General features: G+C 33.4%; 1 protein-coding gene across 1 annotated transcript in view; it reads right to left on the bottom strand.

Moving 5' to 3' along the window:
• LOC141334908 (ras-specific guanine nucleotide-releasing factor RalGPS1-like) overlaps positions 1 to 25,838 on the bottom strand; it is a 134,787-nt gene that overhangs the window by 19,933 nt on the left and 89,016 nt on the right. The window contains exons 5-7 of the mRNA XM_073840134.1: positions 19,044 to 19,181; positions 18,832 to 18,925; positions 8,137 to 8,204 (exon numbers count right to left, since the gene is read on the bottom strand). Of these exons, the coding sequence (XP_073696235.1) occupies positions 8,137 to 8,204; positions 18,832 to 18,925; positions 19,044 to 19,181 (300 nt within the window). The remainder of the gene's footprint in view (positions 1 to 8,136; positions 8,205 to 18,831; positions 18,926 to 19,043; positions 19,182 to 25,838) is intronic.

The following is a 25,838-nucleotide window of genomic DNA, read 5'->3' as shown; positions in this document are numbered from 1 at the left end:
AAGGACTTTTTAACCACTACTTTTTATTTTATTTTCAAGGGCTTCAATCAGACTTATTAAGTGGTTATTGATAATTTTCCACTGTTTAAGAAAAAAAAAAAAAAAGAATTCTGATCTGAAATAAATGAGTCATGATACATGCTCCAAAGTCCCGAATTGAATCAAATGATTTGTGAAACCACACCAAACTTGATGATTTGCGTTCTGCGCTTCTAGGTTTCTGATCTAAAGCAAAAGATTTGCAAACCCACACCGAAGTCCCAATCTAAATAATGATTCGCGAACCATCATTTCAGATCAGGACTTGGAGCACCGATCACAAATCATTAAATTCCTGGAATGATTTAAGAACCCGCTGTGAAGTTCTGATCGAAACACGCTTCGAAACAGTGAATCATTTTGCGAGGCATTGGGGTTTAACTGTTTCAGAGTTTTGAAAAGCTATAAAAGATCAAAGTCACCAGTTTGAATCAATCGGAGCCGTTTAAAGTTAATGACTCACTCAATTGATTTGGTTTGTCAGTTCCTCTTTTCGCAAATCATTTAATTTGCGGAATCATTCCAAAATCTGCTCTGAAGTTCCAATCTAAATCAAATGATTTGCGATACACAAATTTCTGATTTAAGTTAAATGATTTGTAACACATGATCTGATTGGAGTTCTTCGAAACAGGTTTAACTGATTCAGAGTTTCGAAAAGCTCTAAAAAAAATCGAAGTCATTGTGATATGCGACTTGATTTTCTGATCTAAATTAATTGAATTGATTTGCAAATACACGATCCGATTGTAGCGCTTTGTAACAGTAAATCATTTTGCAACTGATTCAGAGTTTTGAAAAGCTCTGAAAGATCGAAGTTACGAGCTTGAATCAATCAGAGTGAGTTAATGACTCACTCAATTGATTTGGTTTGTCTGTTCCTCTTTTTGCGAATCATTAAATTCTGATCTAAATCAATTGATTCGCGATACACAAAGTTCCGATCCAAATCAAATGATTCGCAATATGATTAAGTCTCGATCTAACTCAAATGATCTGTGATATGCAATCCAATTGGAGCATTTTGAAACAGTGCATTATTTTGTGACGCAATAGTTTAACTGATTTGGAGCTTTGAAAAGCTCTGAGAGATCAAAGGTACGAGTTTGAATCAATCGAAGCGGTTCCAGTGTTAATGACTCACTCAATTGATTTGGTTTGTCTGTTTCTCTATTTGCGAATCATTCAATTCGTAGACTGATCCAAGAACCTGCTCTGAAGTTCCAATCTAGATCAATTGATTCGCAATATGCAAAGTTCTGACCTAAGTCAAATGATTTGCAATATGCAATTTTAAGTCCCGATCTAAATCAAATGATTGGCGATCCGTTTGGAGCACTTTGAAACAGTGAATCATTTTGCGATGCAATTGTTAACTGATTCAGAGTTTCGAAAAGCTCTGAAAGATCAAAGTCATGAGTTTGAATCAATCGGAGTGGTTCCAGTGTTAATGACTCACTCAATTGATTCAGTTTGTCTGTTCCTTCCTTGTGGCTTCAGCCATGTTTACACGACACCGTCAGTACTACTACTAGGTTAGCTTGATAGTTTTATGACATTAACTGAAAAAGCAAAAAAAAAGAAAAAAAAAGCATGTTTTGAATTTTGTGAATTAAAAGATATGTGCTTATTGAAAAAAATAAACACTTGTTTTATATATACATTGTCTTTCACTAAAGCACTTTTCAAGTACCTCTTCAGGAATATTGCTATTTTTAAGGGTTTTCCAGGCCTTAAATTTCAAGAAGTCAAATTCAAGTACTTCAAACACTTTAAGCACCTTGTATGAACCCTGTTCTAAATGTGTTTTGTCTGGTGTCATCTGTACCTGCTGACTCCACATCTCTCTCTTTCCTTCCACTATTAAAAGTGAATTAGATGGCAGACACATGCTTTGAGTTTAGCAGTACATGTTAGCGATCAATCTGGCCCTGTCTGTACATGCTGATACATGTGTTTAACCACCTATGTTCCTGTGTGGGGGTCAGACTGGATCGTATGTAAAACATAACTCATGTTGCAGCATGCATTTCTTTTGTTTTTGCTGCTAAATGAGAGATTTAGGGGACTTTAGAGAGACTCATATAACTCTTATGCACACCAAGGATGCATATTTTTTGTCAAAAAATACAGTAAAAATCAGAAAAAATGTTAAATATTATTACTATTCAAAATATCTGATTACTATTGTAATATATTTTAAAATGTAATTTATTTCTGTGATGCAAAGCTGAATTTTAAGCACCGTTACTCTAGTCTTCAGTGTCACATGATCCTTCAGAAATCATTCTAATATGCTGATACTTTGATCAATAGAGAGTTCAAAAGAATATCATTTGAAATGAAAGTCTTTACTGTCACTTTTGATCAATTCAATGTGTCCTTGTTGAATAAATCTCACCCAAACATTTGAATGGTAGTGTATACACAACTAAACAGTGACAGGGAAACACAATGTGCAGAGCTAAGAATAACATCCAAAGCAGCGGACGTGAGGGTGAGACGTCTCTGTCTCGGGTCTGTCTGTGATTAAGACCTGCTGTTCCCAACATGGATGTAAGGGACTGCTTCCAGATAACAATAGTTTCACAGTGATGTGCTTGAGAAATATTATCTATGTGTCTGAGTGACACAGAGTAATAGGTATGCTCATGGACTTTCCCATCTAAACACATTTATATCATCTTTTTTGATATCTGTCTGTCTGCCTATATGTTGTTTTATCATCCATCTATCCTTCTGTCATTCCATAATCCATTCATTGTTCTATTGTTGTATACAATCATTCATCTATCTTTCTATCCTTCTATCATCCATCCATCGTTCTATCTATCCATTCATTCATCCGTTGTTCTATATATCTATCATTATATCATACACCCATCTATCCATCATTCTATCTAGGCAGCTATCATTCTGTCATCCACCCATCATTCTATTGTTCTATTCATCTATTATTCCATCAATGCATTCATTGATCATTCTATCCTTCTATCATCCATCTGTCCATCCACCCACCATTCTATTTTTCTACTCATCTGTTGTTCTATTCATCCATTCATTGTTCCATACATCTATCGTTCTATCATATATCCATCTATCCATCGTTCTAGTCAGCTATCGTTCTATCAGCAATCCATCCATCCATCATTGTTCTAACCATCTATTGTTCTATCATCTATTCATTCATCCAACTCCTGTTCTATCTATTATTCCATCCATCCATCGTTCTATCTTTCTATCATCCATTTATCTATCCATGTTCAATCATCTATCCATTCATCCATCCATTCATCTATTGTTCTGTCCATCTATTATTTCTTCCCTCATCCATCCATCGTTCTTTCCTTCTATAATTCATCCATCCATCATCTAACATCCATCCATTCATCTATCTATCATTCTATCATCCATCCATTCAGCTATCATTCTATCATCCAGCCATTGTTCTATTATTCTATCCATCTGTTGTTCTATCATCCGTCCATCCATCCATCCATCCATCCATCCATCGTTCTATTCAGCTATCATCTAGCTATCCTTTAACTGTTCTATCCATCTATTGTCCTATACATTCATCCATCAATCTATTTTTTACCCTTCTATCATCCATCCACTCATCTATCCATCATTCTATTGTTTTATTATTCATCCATCATCAATCATTTTATCATCTATCTATAAATCCATCCATTGTTCTATACATCTATACATCTATACATCATTTTGTCATACATCCATATATCAATCATTCTAGTCAGCTATCATTCTATCATCTATTCATCCATAATTCCATTGTTCTAACTATCTATCGTTCTATCATCCATTGTTCCATCCATCCACCATTCTATCCTTCTATCATCCATCCATCCATCATCCATCATTCTATCCTTCTATTATCCATCAGTCCATCCATCCATGCATCCATCCATCCACAATTCTATTGTTCTACTCATCTATTGTTCTATCATCTATCCTTTTATTCATCCATTGTTCTATCCTTCCATCTTTCTATCATCCATCCATTGTTCTATTGTTCTATCCATCCATTGTTCTACATCCATCCATCCATCCATCCATCCATCCATCTATCGTTCTAGTCAGCTATCCTTCTATTATCCACCCATCCTTCTATTGTTCTACTCATTTATTGTTCTATTCATTGTTCTATACAATGTTCAGCTATCATTCTATCATCCATCCATCCTTCTATTGTTCTATTATCCATAATTCTATCATCTATCCATTCATCCATCTATCCATCTATCTATCTATCTATCTATCTATCTATCCATCTATCCATCTATCCATCTATCTATCTATCTATCTATCTATCTATCTATCTATCTATCTATCTATCTATCTATCTATCTATCTATCATTATGGTCAGATATCATTCCATCATCCATCCATCATTGTTCTATCCATCTATTGTCTCTCCACCCATTGTTCTATCATCTGTCCATTCATACATTTATTGTTCTATCTTTCTATTGTTCCATTCACCATTCTATTGTTCTATCATTTATGCATTCATCATTCTATTGTTCTATCCATCTATCATTCTATCATACATCCATCTATCCATCATTCTAGTCAGCTATCATTCTATCATCCACCCATCCTTCTATTGTTCTATCCATCCATAATTCTATCATCTATCCATTCATCCATCTTTTGTTATAGTTAGCTATCACTTCATCATCCACCTATCCTTCTATTGTTCTATCCATCCATTGTCTCTCCATCCATTGTTCTATCATCTATCCATTCATCCATTTATTGTCCATCTATTATTCCATCCATCCACCATTCTATTGTTCTATTGTTCTATCCATCTATCATTTTATAATCTGCCCGTCCATCCATCCACCCATCAATCATTCTATTTATCTGTGGTTTTATCATCCATCCATCCATGTCCAATATTCTATTTTCATATTCATCTGTCATTCTATTCATCCATCCATCTATTGTTCTATCCATCTACCTTTCTATCATCCATCCATCCATCCATCCATCCATCCATATGTATAATTGCCATTTAAATGTCTTTGGCCAATTAATACCGTTAATCTAATCTAATCTAATCTAATGAAAATATACATTTACATTTCAATAGTGCTCAAAAAACATCCCAGGTATACACAAAATGATCCCTGAATGTGGAAAACATCATAACAAAGAGAGAGTAGGTGTGTCTGAATGGCTGTTCCATGTTTTGCTCGGTTTTCTGGCCTGAGTTCAGTGGCAAGAACTCATTTCCTTGCCTGCACGTCTTCACAAATACATCTACTGGGTTACGTAACCGTCAGTCACCCTGAGACTCTAGGAAAGACCTCGTCTGCCCAATCCTTGCTGTGATGTAACCAATGCGGCTGAGACGTGGCCACAAGCATCTCATTCAATAAATAAAAATTATATATATACACCAAACAATGCTTTATGGCACACACTGGCATTCAAGAATACAATGAAAAGGAAATAATGAAAAGCCAAATAGTCTCAGTCTCAGTCCCCGACCGCAGTGTTACATACATCTGGTGCCGATATTCAGATGGGCATGATGCTTCATAGGAAAAAAATGCTGACGTCCTTATTTAACAATCAAAAACTTTAGGACTACAATAACTACAAATGTTCTAGACATTCACCTCTGGCCTTGGAATGAGAACAGACGTGTCATTAAATGGCAAGAGAGGCTGAATGGTTACAGACTGCTTTGGAAACCTTACAAACAACGACTTTTACGAATATGGAAACCTATAGATTTGGTTACGCAGCTCAGGAGCAAATGCTTACCAACGATACTCGTGGCAAACTTATATTATTACTGGAAACCGCTGTTGGCTCGTCACATCGCGTGACTAGAGCTTACGGGCAACAGCCAGGCAATGTTTTACAGAGTCAGCATTTACAATGTACGACTTTGAGTGGTTCAAAGAGAACTAGAAATACACACCTTTATGTTTATTGCATGACTAACATTCACAAAATACAGTAAATGTGGCTCAGAACTCTTAAACTTTCAGATATAAGGGCCATAAAATAATCTCAGAACCATTTTTGGCAGTGGTTAAACCAAATGTACTCAACTGTACCTCAATTAGAGGAGTCCTTTAGGCTAACTGACTATTGTTTGTTCAATTTCAGCGCAAATGAGCCAAAACACACAAGGTAATTTGGATTAGTGAAAATTATCCGTAAAATTATTATAATTATTGTAAATACGATTATTATTAATCGTAGTAAATTAATGGTAAATTACTAGGATTTTTTTTTTTACAATACCAGAAAGTTTTTGAACAGTAAGATTTGTAATGGTTTTTAAAGAAGTCTCTTCTGCTCACCAAGCCTGCTTTAATTTAATCCAACATTTTGAAATATGTTTACTATTTAAAATAACTGTTTTCTATTTGAATATATTTTAAAATGTAATTTATTCCTGTGATCAAAGCTGAATTTTCAGCATCATTACTTCAGTGTCACATGATCCTTTAGAAACCATTCTAATATGCTGATTTGCTGTTGAAGAAACATGTTAGATTATTGTAATTATATCAATATTTAAAACAGTTAAGTAAGTTTTTTTTTCATGATTCTTTGATGAACAGTACAAAGCTTTTGTAACATTATACACTAGACAATTTAAAAGCTTGGAGTCAGTTTTTGGAAAGAAATTATAGAAATGAACACTTATTTAGCAATGCTTTGATCAAAATTGATGACAACAGCATTTCAAATGTTACAAAAGACTTCTATTTCAAATAAATGCTGTTCTTCTGAACTTTCTATTGATCAAAGAAACCTGAACAATTCTATTCAGCTGTTTTTAACATTTTGATAATAATAAATGTTTTTTGAGCAGCAGATCAGAATATTAAAATGATTTCTGAAGGATCATGTGACCGGAGTAATCAGGCTAAAAATTCAGCTTTGAAATCAGAGGAATAAATTAAATTTTCAAATATATTCAAATAGAAAACAGTTATTTTAAATAGTACAAATTGTACTGTTTTTGCTGTACTTTGGATCAAATACAAAATGTAAATGCAGGCTTGGTGAACGGAAGAGACTTAAAAAAACATTAAAAATCTTACTGTTCAAACACTTCTATTCAGCAAGAATGCATTAAATTCATCAAAAATGAATGAATTTTGTTGTCATCAAAGAATCTTAAAATAGTATAATGGTTTTCATAGTAAGCATTAAGCAGAATTTTTTTTTTTTTGGCATACTATTATGATTTTTGATGAAGTATCATGTGACACTAAAGACTGGAGTAATGATGCTGAAAATTCAACTTTGATCACAGGAATAAATTACATTTTAAAATATATTCAAATTGAGAACAGTTTTTTCAAATGGTAAAAATATTTCAGAATATTACTGATTTTACTCATTTTTTAAAATCAAATAAATGCAGTCTTAAAGAACAAAAGTTTATAAATTGTCCAGTTTTAAAGCAGAACTCTGGCGATAGGGCTTGAGAAGGTCATTCAATCAGCCGTTCAAAGTGTTGCTCAATGACTGCGGTTCATCATGTTTTCTGGACTCAATGACTGATGCCTGCATGTGGTGATGCCTTGCAGATTTGCAATGTTGAGATTAAGGCTCCTTCGAGAGCCATTTATGCGCTGTTTGTTTTCTCAGTACACATTCAGTTCCCTTTGCCCTTTCAATGAGTCAAAGAAGACAGGGGCCCCTCGGAGCCCTTCATTAACTCTACCACCAGGGGCCAGCGACCTCATTCAGATGGGACAACATAATGGATGCTAAGTGAAAACGGCTACCATGTCTTCTGTAAGTTACTACCATTCAAAAGTTTGGGGGCGGTAATATTTTCTTGCTGTTTCTTGAGGAGCAAATCAGCACATTAGAATGATTTCTGAAGGATCACGTGACACTGACAAAATTCAGCTTTGATCACAGAAATAAATTACATTTTAAAATATATTCAAATAGAATACAGTTATTTTAAATTGCAATAATATTTCAGATTTTGCTGTAATTTTAATTAAATAAATGCAAGAAGAGCCTCATGGCAAAAACATTAGAAGTTAACTGTGGAAATAATGACATTTAGACTGTCTTACCTGCAAGATCTTCTTTGGATGAAGCCATGCGCGGTGAGCTGTTCCCCGGTTCGATTTTCAGAGACAGTCTGTAATGGAAAGACAAGCAAAAGCCTTTCAAAAGAACTCCACAAGTTCCATGAAGCTTCAGGCGGGTACATTTAACATTTCAAAACCAACTAATTTTTGGCTGAAGGTATAGACTTTGAGAATGAATTTAGTTGAATTGGATCTGCCATAAACCCAAATAAGACATATTTTACCCTCAACTAACAGTGCCATCTTAAACACTCGCTAATTATTTTATTTGAAAAGACGTCACTTTTAAATTAAAACAAACATAATGGAAAACAGGATTTTTTTGCTCTTTTCTTTTAAAGGTACAGGTACAGAAAATTTGCAGAAAATTAACACATTAGCATTACATCACTTGCTCAGCAGTGGATCCCTCTGGAGTGAATGGGTGCAGTCAGAATAAGAGTCCAAACAGCTAATAAAAACATCCACACAACTCCAGTACATCAATTAACATCTTGCGAAACAAAAAGCTGCTTTTGTGTAAGAAACAAATCCATAATTGAGATGCTTTTAAAGCGTCTATAATCTATAATAATTCTTCTTCCAGTAAATCAGACCATCTTCTGTTGTCTTCAAACATCAATATTTGTTTAGAGCTGTTTTGGCTTGTAAACAGTGCTTGATCTGTGCTGATTTATCTCCTGATTCAAACGAGATGACTTTTTCACAAGAGAAAAAAATATTATGAATAACGGACTGCAATGGTTTAAAGTTAAAAACATCTTAATGATGGATTTGTTTCTTACAAACACACAGCTTTGGGCTTTACAAGGTATTAAAAGATGGTCTGGAGTGGTGTGGATTACTTGTGGATTATTGTGATGTGTTTATCAGCGGTTTGGACTCTCATTCTGACGGCACCCATTCACTGCAGAGGAGCCATTCCTGAGCAAGTGATGCAATGTTACATTTCTCCAAATCTGATAAAGAAATAAACTCATCTCTATCTTGGATGAGGGTGAGTACATTTGAGCAAATTTTCATTTTTGGGTGAACTATTCCTTTAAAGAGTTTGATGCATTTTACTTTTCCCATGTGCAAATAAAATTTCTTGAATGGAAACGGCAACAATTACATTACGACACCAATTAACACGTAGTCAGTATTTAGCAACTTAACCTCCTCTAATGAACGACAGTCTATGTACAATTTTAACACTAACAACTAGAGACTAGAAAGATCATACAACACCAAAACTGAAACCGCTTCACCTTTCAAAAGCTATAAAAGCTCTTATAGGCCTCAGTGGTGATGTAACATTGTTCATGCTTGCATTTGGCATTTCTAGTCATGTACTTGACCTAACGGAGACATTGAGAAACCCAAACATGATCTGCTGGGCCGATAACATTTCACAGTTTTATAGGGGACCAGAAGGGACTCATTGTTAACAATCCAATAAACTGAAATGCAATCTCTTATTTCCACACCACCGACTATGATTTGACATTCTGAATGCATAAAAAATATGCAAAAGCAGGCTTTAATGGCGTATTGGCTCAACGTACAGTAAGCTTTGGAAAGGAGCGCTCAAAATAAACACAACATTCAGCCAAACTTCTACATTGCATACAAGGCCAAGATCATGGGTTCGATTCCCAGCAAATGAATGAAGTGGAAAAAATAAAAAATAAAATAAATGCATCGCTTGAATAAAGTTGCTTTGGATAAAATTGTCAAATGCATAAATGTAAAAATTTTCATTCAATTTAACCTGATGCACTGAAATATGTGAAACTTAAACTGAATAAAAAGAAACAAAAACAACAAAAACGCACAACTAAATGACCAAAACATTTAACAGACCATCTTCTGTTGTCCTCAAACATCAAAATCCACAAATATATTTGTTTAGAGCTGTTTTGACGTGTAAACAGTGCTTGATCTGTGCTGATTTATCTCCTGATTCAAACAAGATGACTTTTTCACAAGAGAAATCAATATTATGAATAGAGGACTGCAATGGTTCGAAGTTAAAAACCTCTTAATGATGGATTTGTTTCTTACAAACACAGCTTTTGGCTTCACAAGATATTAAAAAGTGTCAAAAGGGTCAAAATGTGGCAAATGCATAAATGTAAAAATGTTCACTTAGTTTAACCTGATGCACTGAAATATGTGAAACTAAAACTGAATAAAAAGAAATAAAAATGACAAAAACACACAACAAAATGACCAAAACATTTAAGTGCAATGAAAATGGAAAATATCATATACATATAATGAAAATATAAAACAACTTTCTCATCCAAACAACAACAATAATAATATTTAAATAATGTACAAAAATGCATAAGTATATAATAATAATAATAATAATAATAATAATAATAATAATAATAATAATTCAACAAGAAAAAAACAAAACTTAAATTATAGTTACAGTTACCAATACAGTATCTGTTACTGTTTATAAACAATCATCGGCATCAGTTTATTCATTTTTAATGTAGCTATTGGACATTTTTTTGACATTTATGACTGAACAAAGATTAATGACTGCACGTCTGTAATAATTAAAATCACTGAATATTTTCAAATCATTGAGCACATCTGCAAAAATTACATCTGAAAACCTCCAGGAAAAAGAAACTTTCACACCATGGGCACTCTAAAGAATAAGTCCTGACTAAATAACACAAGACAGATTGCATGTACTGATAGCCAAAGAACAAAATGAAACTGCCAAAAACAGCAACTCAACAACCTGAAACAGCATTCAGGGGATTTGTGAGAAAAAAGGATCAGATTCTTTCAGGATAACACACTGTTTTAGGTAAGTTGAAATATTCAGAGTTAGATAACCTGTGGGTGTGGAGGAATCCCTGGACAATTCTATAATGACAACAATCAATCATTCGCTGCTAATTTGCACATAGCAGCATTTCTCAGTCACGAAAGTTTTCACAGAAGAGATCTGAGTGGCTTAACAGAGGTTGAGAGTTCAGAAAACAGACAACGTCAGACTATTCCAAACCATAACAAGACTACATTTTAAGGTCTCAAGGATAAGCTTGATGCAACAGTTGTTTCCAAACAGTAGGCAGAAAATTGAGGATGCATAGACAAATTATAAAGCAGCAACACATGCATCCACAGATAAGCCAATCCCAGAATGCACTGCGACAAGCTAGGTGTAAATTACTTTGAGTATTACACAGTTGCACTACAACAAACTAACAAGCCATCTAATTTAAAAAAGGGATTGTTTTAAAAAAAAAAAAAAGTCTGCCATGGAATAAAAAATAAAGTACTTTTTATCTCATATTTCTGACTTCTTTACCTTTTATTTCTTAGTTTACAGCTCACAATTCAGACTTTTTTCATGCACTTTGGAGAAAAATACCGGAATTGTGAGATATAAATTCAGAATTCCAAGAAAAGTCAAAATTGCAAGATTTAAACTCAGGATTTAGAGAAAAATGTCAAAATTGTGAGATTTAATCTCAGAATTCAGAGAAAAAGTCAAAATAATGAGATGTAGACTAAAGTGAAAATTGCAAGATGTAAATTCCCAGAAAAGAGTCAAAATTGTGAGATGTACACTCAGAATTGCAAAGAAAAAGTGAAAATTGCAAGAATAAAACTAGGAATTCTGAGAAAAGAAGTCAAAATTGTGAGATGTAAAATGTAAACTTAGAAATCAGGGAAAAGTAAAAACTGCAAGTTGTAATCTCAGGATTTAAAGAAAAAAGTAAAAACTGTAAGATGTCAACTCAGGATTTAGAGAAAGAGTCAAAATTGTGAGATGTACACTCAGAATTGCAAAGAAAAAGTGAAAATTGCAAGATTAAAACTAGGAATTCTGAGAAAAGAGGTCAAAATTGTGAGATTTAATCTCAGAATTCAGAGAAAAAGTCAAAAGTACGAGATGTAGACTCACAATTCTGAGAATAAAGTGAAAATTGCAAGATGTAAACTCAGAATTCCCAGAAAAGAGTCAAAATTGTGAGATATACACTCAGAATTGCAAAGAAAAAGTGAAAATTGCAAGAATAAAACTAGGAATTCTGAGAAAAGAAGTCAAAATTGTGAGATGTAAAATTTAAACTTAGAAATCAGGGAAAAGTAAAAACTGCAAGTTGTAATCTCAGGATTTAAAGAAAAAAGTAAAAACTGCAAGATGTCAACTCAGGATTTAGAGAAAAAGTCAAAATTGTGAGATGTAAACTAGGAAATCTAAGAAAAGAGGTCAAAATTGCACAATTTAAATTTAGAATTCAGAGAAAAAAGTAAAAACTGCAAGATGTAAACTCAGGATTTAAAAAAAAAAAAAAAAAAAATTGAGATTTAAACTCAGAATTCTAAAAATTTAAAATTGCAAGATTTAAACGTAGAATTCCGATAAAAAGTCAAAATAAAATTGCAAGATGTACACTCAGAATTTCGAGAAAAAAAACTTGTCTCAAATTATGATACATAAACTCAAAAATGGGAGAAAAAAAGCCTAAAGATCAAAACTACCTTTTAACATTTTTTCTTCTGTGGCGGAAACAAGTTTTCATAGTATATATGGAAAACATATATCCAGTACAATGGAAATGATTGGAAGTGCTCATTCATGAGTCTCTGTGTCTGGTGGGTGAAGTTGATTTTCCAGCCTGGTGCATGTGCAGTGTTTCCAGACCTGTGGACCTGCAACGCAAAATCCCTTGATTCTTTCATGTTCGCAACCCATCCAGAATACTGGCCGCGGATCAGAAAGCGAGATGGCCACCGGTGATGAGGGAGGCTGGGGTTTGTCGAGCAGGATACAGCCAGCAGCATGATGTCAATCCTGGATGAACTTCAATAGCACACCCTACGGTTTCTGAACGTTTGCGGCCATGTGAGGTCGCAACGGGGTCACAGACGAAACGTCACCATGGAGACCACATGAGAACCGCCGACTATCATCCAGATTTGGAGCTGAGCCCATCTCACCCGCTATAAAACAGAGCTGAGCTGTGCAAAAACACCCTAGAGATTTGAGATACGGCAAACCACAAATAACAACCACGACAGACGCTCAGAGCTCCTCTGTTGTATAAACAAAGATAGAAGAGCTACTTTAAAAATGTATTCATCTACAAAATGACAAATGACACAATGAACTCCTGACTGAACTCTGACTCAATCCACAACAAAAGTTCTGAGAATGTTTTATCAAATATAACCATAATCAGATTATTGTAGGTCTTTTTAATATGCCTTTAATGGAATATGGTTACATGTGTAGTGGACATGTTTTTCTTATGCCTAAAAATAAAACACACAACTGGACATAAAATATTTGGACTTCAACAACATTGTGGCAAATAAATAAGTATTGTTTTACACCGCATACAGTATTTCATACAGCAAAAATTGTTCATATATTTTTATAGCTTAAAGTACATTAATGTTTTCTTACTAAATAAAACTTTAAATATAAATTTGTACAAAAATATAATAATACATATATGTTTAAAATATATGAAAATGTAACTTTAAACAAAAAATATTATATTAAATATTATATTAATTTGATAAGTAAAAGCCTAACTTATACATACATACATACATATATATATACATATATATATATATATATATATATATATATATATATATATATATATATAGTTTTTCTCCATGTTTTTTATATATACAAGTTAAAAATATAAACTAGTAAAAAAAAAACTCTAAAAGTATGTAAAAATATGTGAAAACAAAATATACATATATTTATTTTTTAAATATGCAAAATATCCTAATTTTAATTAAAAAAAAGTATGTAAAATGTTTGTTTTTTTTTCAAAAATATGCTAAATTAAATATTATATTTCATATATGTGACCCTGGACCACAAAACCAGTCTTAAGTCGCTGGGGTATATTTGTAGCAATAGACAAAAATACATAGTATGGGTCAAAATTTTAGATTTTTCTTTTATGCCAAAAATCATTAGGAAATTAAGTAAAGATCATGTTCCATGAAGATTTTTTGTAAAATTCCTACTATAAATATATCCAAATGTAATTTTTGATTAGTAATATGCATTGTTAAGAACTTAATTTGGACAACTTTAAAGGTGATTTTCTCAGTATTTTGATTTTTTTGCACCCTCAGATTCCAGATTTTCAAATAGATGTATCTCGGCCAAATACTGTCCTATCCTAACAAATCATATATCAATAGAAAGCTTATTTATTGAGCTTTCATGTGATGTATACATCTCAGTTTTGTAAAATTTAACCTTATGACTGGTTTTGTGGTCCAGGGTCACATATATACTTTTTGTCATTTATAATGAGAATATTTAGTTTTTTTTTTTTTTTTTTTTTTTTTTTGTATAAGTTTATATTTATTTAAAATTAGGATATTTTGCATATTTAAAAAAAAATGTATTTTTATATTTTGTGCACGTTTATATTTTTCATAGACACACACACACACACACACACACACACACACACACACACACACACACACACACACACACACACACACACACACACACACACACACACACACACACACACACGTTGTGTTTACATGTTTTATGGGGACATTCCATAGGCGTAATGGTTTTCATACTGTACAAACCATATTTTTTATCACCCTACACCTAAACCTAGCCCTCACAGGAGATTGTGCACACTTTTACTTCATCAAAAAAACTAACTGTGCATGATTTATAAGCCTGTTTCCTCACGGGGACCTAATAAATGTCCCCGCAAGGTCAAAATTTACTGGTATTACTATACTTGTGGGGACATTTGGTCCCCATAACGTGATGAATACCAGGTACACACACACACACACACACACACACACACACACACACAATTTATTTATATAAAACACAGCAATTTATGTAAAATGCCATTTAAAAAGGTCAGCAGAAAACAATGCTTACTTTTGAGTCTTGAGTTTATTGTAATTTTATTAGATATATATATTTTAAAATTTTGGTTACGTATCACAATTTTAAGTCTGTTTTTCTCCAAACCTGTGTATAAGACATGTCATGCGTGATGGATGCATTCCCTAAGACTGCATACTTGAGACTGAAGAACTCTGATTAAAAAGACATTTACTGATCATCCATCGTTCAGCACAGGATTCGCTCCAAATTCACTAAAACGAGTGTAGCCATGAAAACAATCATTTGAGACGAGCTGAATGAAAGAGCGATGGAGGGAGGTGTTTATGTCTAAGTCGTCACGAATCAACGGCCACAAGAAACAGAGAAAAATCTGACACTGGCTTTTCAGTGAAACATGATGTTATTGTTTCAAATCTCTGTTAAACTGGACTTCTTACCAGTCAATGAAGGATATTTCAATTTTATAAACACTAGATAATATTTCATAATTTTGTGCTAATGTGATTGCTTCAACAGATGAATACTTTTCAGCAGAGGTGATTTCAGGATATTGGGCTCATTATCACGTTTCCTCTCCCATGTTGAGACATCAATATGGCTGATGTACTTCTGATACAGTGCATGCCAGTAATAACAGGCTCTTCACAGCATTGAGACGAGCGTCCCACAGATAATCACTCAACCTGCGGCATAAACATTTAAATCCAGCATAATATCAGGCTCTTTTAACTCGCTCTGATGAATTGCTAATTCACAAATTCTCTTCACAGCTGTTCATGATGGTATGAGGTGGAGAGGAGAACTTCAGAAGTTCACTTTAAAACAAAGAGAGAGCTGCTGCATTCCTTACAGCTTCTGGTTGGAGATCTAGTATGGGTCACTACTGATTACAAACTACTCCCTCTACTTAAAGAGACAGCTCATCTAGAAATGAAAATCCAGTTATCATTTACTCAACCTCATGTCATTACAAAACTGTTTGACTTACTTTCTTCTGCAGAACACAAAAGATGATATTTAGAAGTTTCGATTGTTTTTTTGTGGTTACGGACTGCATTGACTGCAAATATCCTTGGATGGCCATGAAAAAGCACTTTCAAAATATCTGTTTTTGGTGTTTTGCAGAAGCATAAAAGTATTTTTTGGTTTGTTATATCCCTTTAACCCTGGTTTCCACAATGGGATTTAAAAGAGGAAAAAAAAGAAATTTTGACTTTTTACACAAAAAAATTACAATATGAATGCAGAATGAATACTTTTTCTTGCAATTCTGAGTTTACATCCTGGCTTTTTTTTTTTTTTTTAATTGTGTTTACATACCATAATTGTAACTTTTTCTCAAATTCTAAATGTGCAACTCGCAATTCTGATTTTTTTCACAATTCTAAGTTTGCATCTTGCAATTAAAAAAATTCTCCCACAATTCAGACTTTTTCCTGAGAATTCTAAGTTTAAATTTTGCAATTGTTACTTTCTTTCAGAATTCTAAGTTTACATCTTGTAATACTAACTTTTTTCTCAAATTCTAAAATTGCAATTCGTAACTCTGACCTTTTTTCACAATTCTAAGTTTAAATCTCACAATTATGACTTTTTCAGAATTCTAGGTTTATATCTCATAATACTAACTTTTTTCTCAGAATTCTAAGTTTAATTCTCGCAATTATGACTTTTAGTTTTATAAATTTTGCATCTTGCAATACAAACTTTTTTCAGATTTCTAAGTTTAAATCTCATAATTCTGACTTTTTTCAGAATTTTAAATCTCAATTATAACTTATTTTCTCATAATTCTAGGTTTAAATCTCATAATTCTGACTTTTTTCAGAATTCCAAGTTTACATCTCATAATTCTAACTTTGTTCTCAAATTCTAAATTTGCTACTCGTAATTCTGACTTTTTTTTCAGAATTCTAAATTTAAATCTCAATTATAACTTTCTCAGAATTCCAAGTTTAAATCTTGCAATTCTGTTTTTTTTTCAGAATTAAGTTTAAATGTCATAATTCAGACCTTTTTCTAAATTCTAAGTTTAAATCTCATAATCATCACTTTTTAATTATACCTATAAATTATAACTATAAATCTTGCAGTTATGACTTTTTTCAGAATTAAGTTTGCATCTTGTAAATCTTTAAGAAAATTTTCATAATTCTAAAATCTCAATTATAACTTTTTTCCTCAGAATTCTAAGTTTAAATCTCGCAATTCTGATGTTTTTCCCCAATTCTAAGTTTAAATCTCATAATTATAACTTCTCTCAGAATTCTAAGTTTAAATCTCGCAATTCTGACATTTCTCAGAATTCTAAATTTAAATCTGAATTATAACTTTCTTAGAATTCTAAGTTCAAATCTCACAATTCTGATTTTTTTCCAGAATTCTGTTTATTCTGTTTCTCTCAATCATAATGTTTTTTCTCAGGATTCTAAGTTTAAATCTTGCAGTTATGACTTTTTCAGAATTCTAAGTTTGCATCTCGTAAATTGTACTTTTTTTTCTCAGAATTCTAAGCTAAAATCTCAATTATACGCTTTTTCTCAGAATTAAGTTTAAATCTTACAATTCTGATGTTTTTTTTCCAGAATTCTAAAATTAAATATCATAATTATAACTTTTTTCAGAATTATAAGTTTAAATCTCACAATTCTGAAATTTTCCCCCCCCAGAATTAAGTTGAAGTTGAAAATCTCATAATTATAACTTTTTTCTCTGAATTCTACGTTCACATCTCATAATTCAAAAAGTTTGCATCTCGTTATTCTTACTTTTTTTCATAATTCTAAGATTGCATCTCATAATTTTAATATTTTCTTAGAATTCCAAGTTTTTCATCTTATAATTCTGACTTTTTTTCTGAATTATACCTTTATAGCTTGCAATTCCTCAGAACTGTAAAAAAGTCCAAATGGTGAGATATAAATTCAGAATTGTGAGGAGAAAAAGTCAGAATTTTGGCTCTAACTAATCAAACTGCTGAGGTTCTGTCAAATATATGTTCATAACCAATACCAAAATTAAAAACTACATAAAATGTTGCTAAAAAGTAATGCAATTACTGCAATTTAAACAAAAGTACTTGCAAAGAATTGCTGGATGCTGTTTTACATTTAAGTAAGTAAGTAAATAAATAAATAAATATTAGGAGGATAAAAGTAGACAAACATGACGTTCAGCACAAATTTAAACAACAATACTGGCACAGACTTGCTGGATGTTGTCGTGCAAATAATACACGCTTTATGTTTCACCACTTAAGGAGAAAATTATACTGTTTGGAACAACAGCATACAAGGATTTATTCATTATCTCACTGTTGGTTTCACCATGTGTTTGGACTCAGTCGGCCTAAACCCTGCTGAGCTTAAGCAATGTTGCTCAAACTCACAGAACACCCAGTGATTTTAATAAAAACACATTACATTTGTGTAAAACACTATTTAATGGCACAATCAAAACGTCTAAAGGCGGTTATAGTTTCACCACATTTATGTGATGACTTTGCTGCTTACTGTGCCGACCACCCAAAAATCTAATCACGCTGTTGTTTGCCTATAAAAGCAGCGACCCGTGAATTCCCAGTGTCAAATCCCTAGGGATATTGGCCGTCATACTGCAACCAGAAAAACACAAATGCAATCATCTGCTATTTCCTGTTCGCCAAACCTTAAATCATCTCACCCTCGCTTTGGGCTGCTCCCGGTGCCATGCGTCCTGCTAAAGTCATCATAGCAGGAGCTATGCTGCAAATACAGTCCCTTTGCTTTTTACCTTTGAGACCTACTTACTTGAAATTGTCATCTTCCACGAACTTCTGAAGCTCCTCGATGTAGCGAACAGACATCAAGTACTTCTGCACATGCGGGAGGGTCACGAGGTGATCTGTGAGGAGGATGTCGAGGGTCAGACGTGTGCATGTATATACACTTGTAACTGAAATCTCCCTACAGAATTCATGACTAAATATCCTGCAAAGCTGACTGAGAGCTAATGAACTGACCGTATGTGCAGGACATCTGGAGGTCAGAGATCACCCGCAGGATGTTGTTCATCTGATTGGTTCTCTGCTCAGTCTCAATGATGCTGTCAGATGCAGGATAGGCTGAGTCGATGTAAATCATGTCCAGCAGGTAGATCCCTGTGTTCGAGAAAAAGAAAAGACACGGACTGTAAATACTAATGTTATTTATGGATTCACTGATATCGACATTTAGGCTGATGTGATTGTACAGTCGTGGCCAAAAGTTGTGAGAATGACACAAATATTAGTTTTCACAAAGTTTGCTGCTAAACTGCTTTTAGATCTTTGTTTCAGTTGTTTCTGTGATGTACTGAAATATAATTACAAGCACTTCATACGTTTTCAAAAGCTTTTATCGACAATTACATGACATTTATGCAAAGAGTCAGTATTTGCAGTGTTGGCCCTTCTTTTTCAGGACCTCTGCAATTGGACTGGGCATGCTCTCAATCAACTTCTGGGCCAAATCCTGACTGATAGCAACCCATTCTTTCATAATCACTTCTTAGAGTTTGTCAGAATTAGTGGGTTTTTGTTTGTCCACCCGCCTCTTGAGGATTGACCACAAGTTTTAAGATCTGGGGAGTTTCCAGGCCATGGACCCAAAATTTCAACGTTTTGGTCCCCGAGCCACTTAGTTATCACTTTTGCCTTATGGCACGGTGCTCCATCGTGCTGGAAAATGCATTGTTCTTCACCAAACTGTTGTTGGATTGTTGGAAGAAGTTGCTGTTGGAGGGTGTTTTGGTACCATTCTTTATTCATGGCTGTGTTTTTGGGCAAAATTGTGAGTGAGCCCACTCCCTTGGATGAGAAGCAACCCCACACATGAATGGTCTCAGGATGCTTTACTGTTGGCATGACACAGGACTGATGGTAGCGCTCACCTTTTCTTCTCCGGACAAGCCTTTTTCCAGATGCCCCAAACAATCGCAAAGAGGCTTCATCGGAGAATATGACTTTGCCCCAGTCCTCAGCAGTCCATTCGCCATACTTTTTGCAGAAGATCAATCTGTCCCTGATTTTTTTTGGAGAGAAGTGGCTTCTTTGCTGCCCTTCTTGACACCAGGCCATCTTCCAAAAGTCTTGGCCTCACTGTGTGTTCAGATGCGCTCACACCTGCCTGCTGCCATTCCTGAGCAAGCTCTGCACTGGTGGCACTCCGATCCCGCAGCTCAATCCTCTTTAGGAGACCATCCTGGCGCTTGCTGGACTTTCTTGGATACCCTGAAGCCTTCTTAACAATGCAATGGAAAGTTTTTTTTTTCGGGATTAAGTTAATTTTCATGGCAAAGAAGGACTATGCAATTCATCTGATCACTCTTCATAACATTCTGGAGTATATGCAAATTGCTATTATAAAAACTTAACAGGGTTGTAATAGGTAATAGGGTCATTCTGTGTCAACTCAACCAGAGGCTTAATTTTTTTTCTAATATTTATTCTGAAGAAAGATAGACATTGTATAGTGATGAAAGGCAAAGTATTAAATGTTATTTTGAGCCAACCATTTTGAGTGGTCGGAAACTAAGAGTTACTTTTAAAAAGTAATGCATTACATGAGTTACTCCCTAAAAAAGTAATTACGTTACTTAGTTACTTTTTATGGAAAGTAATGTGTTACGATACTTTTGCATTACTTTTTAAAAGCTTGTTTGTTTTTCATATAAAAAGTCTATTTTAGTCTATTTTAGACCGCAGAAGAAAAACGGTCAACTCTTCAGCAATAAAAAAAAAAAAAGAAAAAAAAAATTGTTAGATTATCTCGAGTAATTTTTTCTTATTATTATAGATGAATTGGATCATTGAAGGTCGGCAGCAAAGACATCAGTTAATAAAATGGGATTAAATGCATAAAGGATATTTGTATTATTCAGCATATTTAATTATTGCAAGTTTGCGTTGTATTTCACTTTTTATTCATTTTGAGTAATATCTGTTTTTTAGTGAGTGAGATGAATTAATGCATGTTCACATTTATTCTAGAACCAAATTAACATCTTACTCACAATTTTAATCAATAAATGGGAGAAAAAATAACTTTTCAATTAAAAAGTAATGCGTTACTTTACTAGTTACTTTGAAAAGGTAATATTATTACGTAACTTGTGTTACTTGTAATGCGTTACCCCCAAAACTGGTCACTTTGTGTACAGCTGATACTTAGTTTATTTAAAGAACAATGTCTGAAGAAGAAATAATGTTGAAATTAGAATTTTATCTGGTTTCCCTCTATCAAAACAATGGCATAGAACATACCCGTCTGCTAAGTGCTAAAAGTGCGCTGAAATGGTCAAGTTAAAGCTATCAAGGAGTTAAAAAAAAACCCATGCCTCATAAGGAAGTGTGGTTGCTTTCGCAACACATTGTATTCACATCAATAACTCAAGATTTGTTAAGATACTAAATATGGAGCTGCACTAAGATCTCAATATCTCTGGGATTAAACCATATAGGGCCTTAAAAAAAAATAAGATTCCAAAAGAAAAGTTTCTTAAGAACCAGAACTTTAATACTACTTGAGTCACAGGCACACAACTTTTGGAAAATAAAATATATGAGACAGGTATGTTCTATGCAATTGTTTTGGTAGATGAATTCTTCAGACATTGTTCTTTAAATAAAATAAGTATCAGCTGTGCACAAAGTGACCAACATTTGGTTTTCGATCACTCAAAATGGCTAATATTCTGCAATCTGAACATGGAGCCTCTTTGAGATCCCTATATCTCTGGGACTGAATGATATTGGGCTTTGAAAATTAAGATTCTAAACGAAAAGGTTTATGAATAACTTGAATCTAAAATCATATTGTGATATCTTTAATACGTCTTGAGTTATAAGCACGCAAACTTTGGAAAAAGAATATTTATGGCACTCAGACTGGTATGTTCAATGCAGTTGTTTTGACAAAGAAATAAGATAAATATCTAGTTTCAACATTATTTGTTTTTCAGACATTCCTCTTTCAAAATAAAAGAAGTGTTATATTTTTGCAAACTGACCCACATTCGGTTTTTGAGCACGGAAAATGTGTACATTTTAACAATTTATTCCTGGAGCCATATTGAAATTCCAATATCTCTGGAACCGAATCTCATAGGGTGTTAAAAATAAAGATGTTAAAAGGAAAGATTGTTAAGACTCAATATCTAAAATGGCATTAAAATATCTTTAATACTTCTTGAGTTACAGGTATGCAAACTTTGGAGAAAAACTAGAAAAGTGCTGTTTTTCCATTTTTGAATGGTCACCATTGGCACACAATGCAACAGAGATTGCTAAAGTCAACTGTATTTACTAATAGAACTGCCGATAAAAATTAGATAATGATGCTGCCATCTTTCTGAAATAATTTTTTACCCCCCTGTAACTTGACTCTATCTTTCCTCAGAAAAAAAATTGAGCCAGGGAAGTTTTTTTAAAATTTGGTTGATTTGAAATGGAATGACCCAATAGTATAGTATAATGACCCAGGAAAATGTATCAGCATAAAAACATTTACTTTTGTCATTTTGCCCAGCTGACTATACATTATCTGGGTTATGTAATGGCTAATAAACAAATAAATAAATGTGCAGACAGCAATACAGGAGACACAAAACTAACACAGAAACACAACACTGTATATCAGTACAGTCTTACTACATCTGGTAATACAGCAGAAAAGCTCTGTTAACTTGATGAATTATTGTAAGTCTAATAAAGAGATTGAGATAAAGCAGTGTATTACCTCAGTCAGGCTGTGATACACGTGATATGTCCTGACTAACAAGAACCAGACATGCACTTCAGGGACAAGTGGACACTATTGGCCTTAATTTACCCCAGAATGCATTTTGATTTAGACACAAGGTAGAAATTACACATCTGCACGGCATTCACAATTAGATCTTTTCTAATCCTCGTTTTGATTCCTGCGAGTTGGTCAAAGAGCAAAAGTATTTGATGAGACAAGAAGCGCTCATGTGAAGATCAGAGGCAGTCATGCTCGGGTTCTAAATAACATGTCCCTTGTGGATTTGTAATATTAGGGCGTGTTTCTGATGATGGCCTACTACTACAGTACACTACTGACACACTACAGTATGCACTCAACATTGAAACAGTCCAAATCAAAAATGTATGACTTTCTTTCTAACGTGGAACACAAAATCAGACAAAGACTGAGCTGGAAAACGCCAAGCTCCAAAAAAAAGTAGAGAAAAATCAGTCTGAAAGTATGAATCATCCACCATCTTCTTGCATGGAAAATCGTAAAAATTATTGAAATTATGTCATAATTATGACTCATAATTTTAAAAAAATGACTAATTTTGTTATTACTTTGTAATTTTGACTGTTTAACTCTTAGTTATGACTTCATGACTTTTCATCTCATAATGTAATGTTTTGTCACAATTACAACTTTTTAATCTCTTAATTTCAATGTTATTTCATAATTGTGGCTTTATCAAATCTATAATCTTTTACCTACTATTTATGACATCTAATTATGACTTTTCATCTCATATTTTCAACTTCCTATTTCACAATTATTACTTAATCTCCTAATTTCGATTTATGTCATGATTATGACTTGGAATCTAATAATTTCAAGTTTTTAATTAATAATTATGACTTTTTATCTCATTAATGGCTTTTCATCTCATATTCTTTCTTTTTTGATTTATTATTTCATAATTATGACTTAGTATCTCATAATTATGACTTTTCATCTTATATTTTTAACTTCCTATGTCACAATTATTACTTAATCTCCTAATTTCGGTTTATGTCATGATTATGACTTGGAATCTAATCATTTAAATGTTTTATTTCACAATTATGACTTTTTATCTCATTAGTGGCTTTTCATCTCATATTTATTAATTTTGATTTATGATTTCATAATTATGACTGAGTATCTCATAATTTTGACGTTTTTATTTCAAATTTTCAATTTATGTCACGATTATGACTTAATTTGTTTCATGATCATGATTTGATCTAACAACTTTTTATCTCACAATTATGACTTGTTATCTCAAAGATGGCTTTTCATCTCTTATTTAATAATTAAATTCAATTTTTTGCTTTATAATTATGAAAGTATCTTAATTTCAATATTTTATATCATAATTATAAGTTCTCATCTCAATTTTTTCAACTTCAACTTTATGACTTTTTAATCTTTCAATTTCAATTTATTATTTCATAATTTTGACTGTTTAACTCACAATTAGGATGTAGTATCTCAATTATTTCTCATAAGTTTTATCTCATAATTATGTCTTTTTATCCTTCTAAGACTAAAATATGATTTACAAAAGCATGATATTTTTGACAAAATGTAAATTTTTGAGTAAATAACTAATTTAACTTCTATTATGAACTAGACATGCAACCAAATATGGTCTATAATAGTGGTGTAATGGTACACAGAAGTCATGGTTCAGTACGATCCTCGGATTTAGGGGCCACGGTTCAAAATGAGTTTGGTACGACAGGAAATGTATTTTCTCACTTATTTTGAGCAGGCATATAGCATGAGCAGTTGTTTTTGATTGCATATTAGATTGTAAAATTTCAAGATTGAAAGCGAAAACAGAATGGCCTGATTTTAGATTTATGAAATTTTGCCACAAAAAAAAACACATGCACACAACAAAAACTGCAGACGGACTGAATAAAAATGCTAATTCATTCTCTGACAGCAGATGGCGCTTATGGAACAGAAGCAATGTAGAGTTTCATTGGTTAACGCGGTAAACAAAGCAGCTGCACTCATAAATACAATCTTATTATGCATTATATGGAGGTAAGAGGAAAAGAAAAAGCCATCAAAACATTTCTGAAGACGTCAGTTCCTCTCAGAGATATTCATATAAACCCCTACATATTTGTCTTTCTATATTTTAAGCATCAAGAACAGTGAGCTTGATCTGCCTGCAACAGTATTTTCTCCTCTTTACAGACTTCCTAAAAATTCCACACAAATTAAATTTCGGGAAATGACTGCACTGCAGTTTGTGTGCAATTAGAGATCGGCCAAAATAAAACTAAAAACCGGTTCTAATATATAGCCGGTCAAACGGTGCATCTCTAAAATGCAAAACATTCCGACATTGCTGATTTAAAACAAGCAGGCAGTTCTTCGAGGTCTTGCGTGCCTTCTGTGCTCGCTGTTCTTGTTTTAAGTTGGTGTGCAGATCGCCTCTTCTTCTGCTCTTTCCTCTTGTGATAGTTAGTGTTGCATTCCCACGCCCCGCTTTGGATTGATGACTGAGCGAATTCGGATCAGGACGAGTGTGACGGATCAGGATGAATACATGTACCGTTACACCCCTAATCCATAATCTGAATTAGAGAAGACAAACTGAGACAAACTACTGAGAGTGAAAGGCCTTCAGATGTGTTTGGTGAACCTCAATAATAAGCGCTAAAGTGACTACAGCAGTCTAGCTGTGGAAAGAATGAAAAATCGGTTTCCACCCAAATAGCTGAGGTCTTTGGAGAGTGAGAGCAGATGTTTGAGGCATCAGAAAGCATGTGGCATCGCTGTGGAGGAGATGGCATGGTCTCCTGCGAACCATTAGATGGGTTTGACTAATGCACACAAGCACAGGGTCGGGACCCCCGCACCGCAGTGGTGTCTATTGAGCCAACATGCACAGCTTTGTTCAGTTGCTTGGCTCTTTATAATAAAACACATGAATAAAAACTAGGGGTGAGCATAGATACATTTTTTTAATCTAGATTAATCTAGATTAAAATGGCTAATTTGAATTTGGC

The sequence above is a fragment of the Garra rufa genome, chromosome 5 (genome assembly GCF_049309525.1).
Source record: "Garra rufa chromosome 5, GarRuf1.0, whole genome shotgun sequence".
Lineage (NCBI taxonomy): Eukaryota > Metazoa > Chordata > Actinopteri > Cypriniformes > Cyprinidae > Garra > Garra rufa.
The sequence above is the reverse complement of the archived record's forward strand: the minus strand, read 5'-3'. Positions and strand labels throughout refer to the sequence as shown.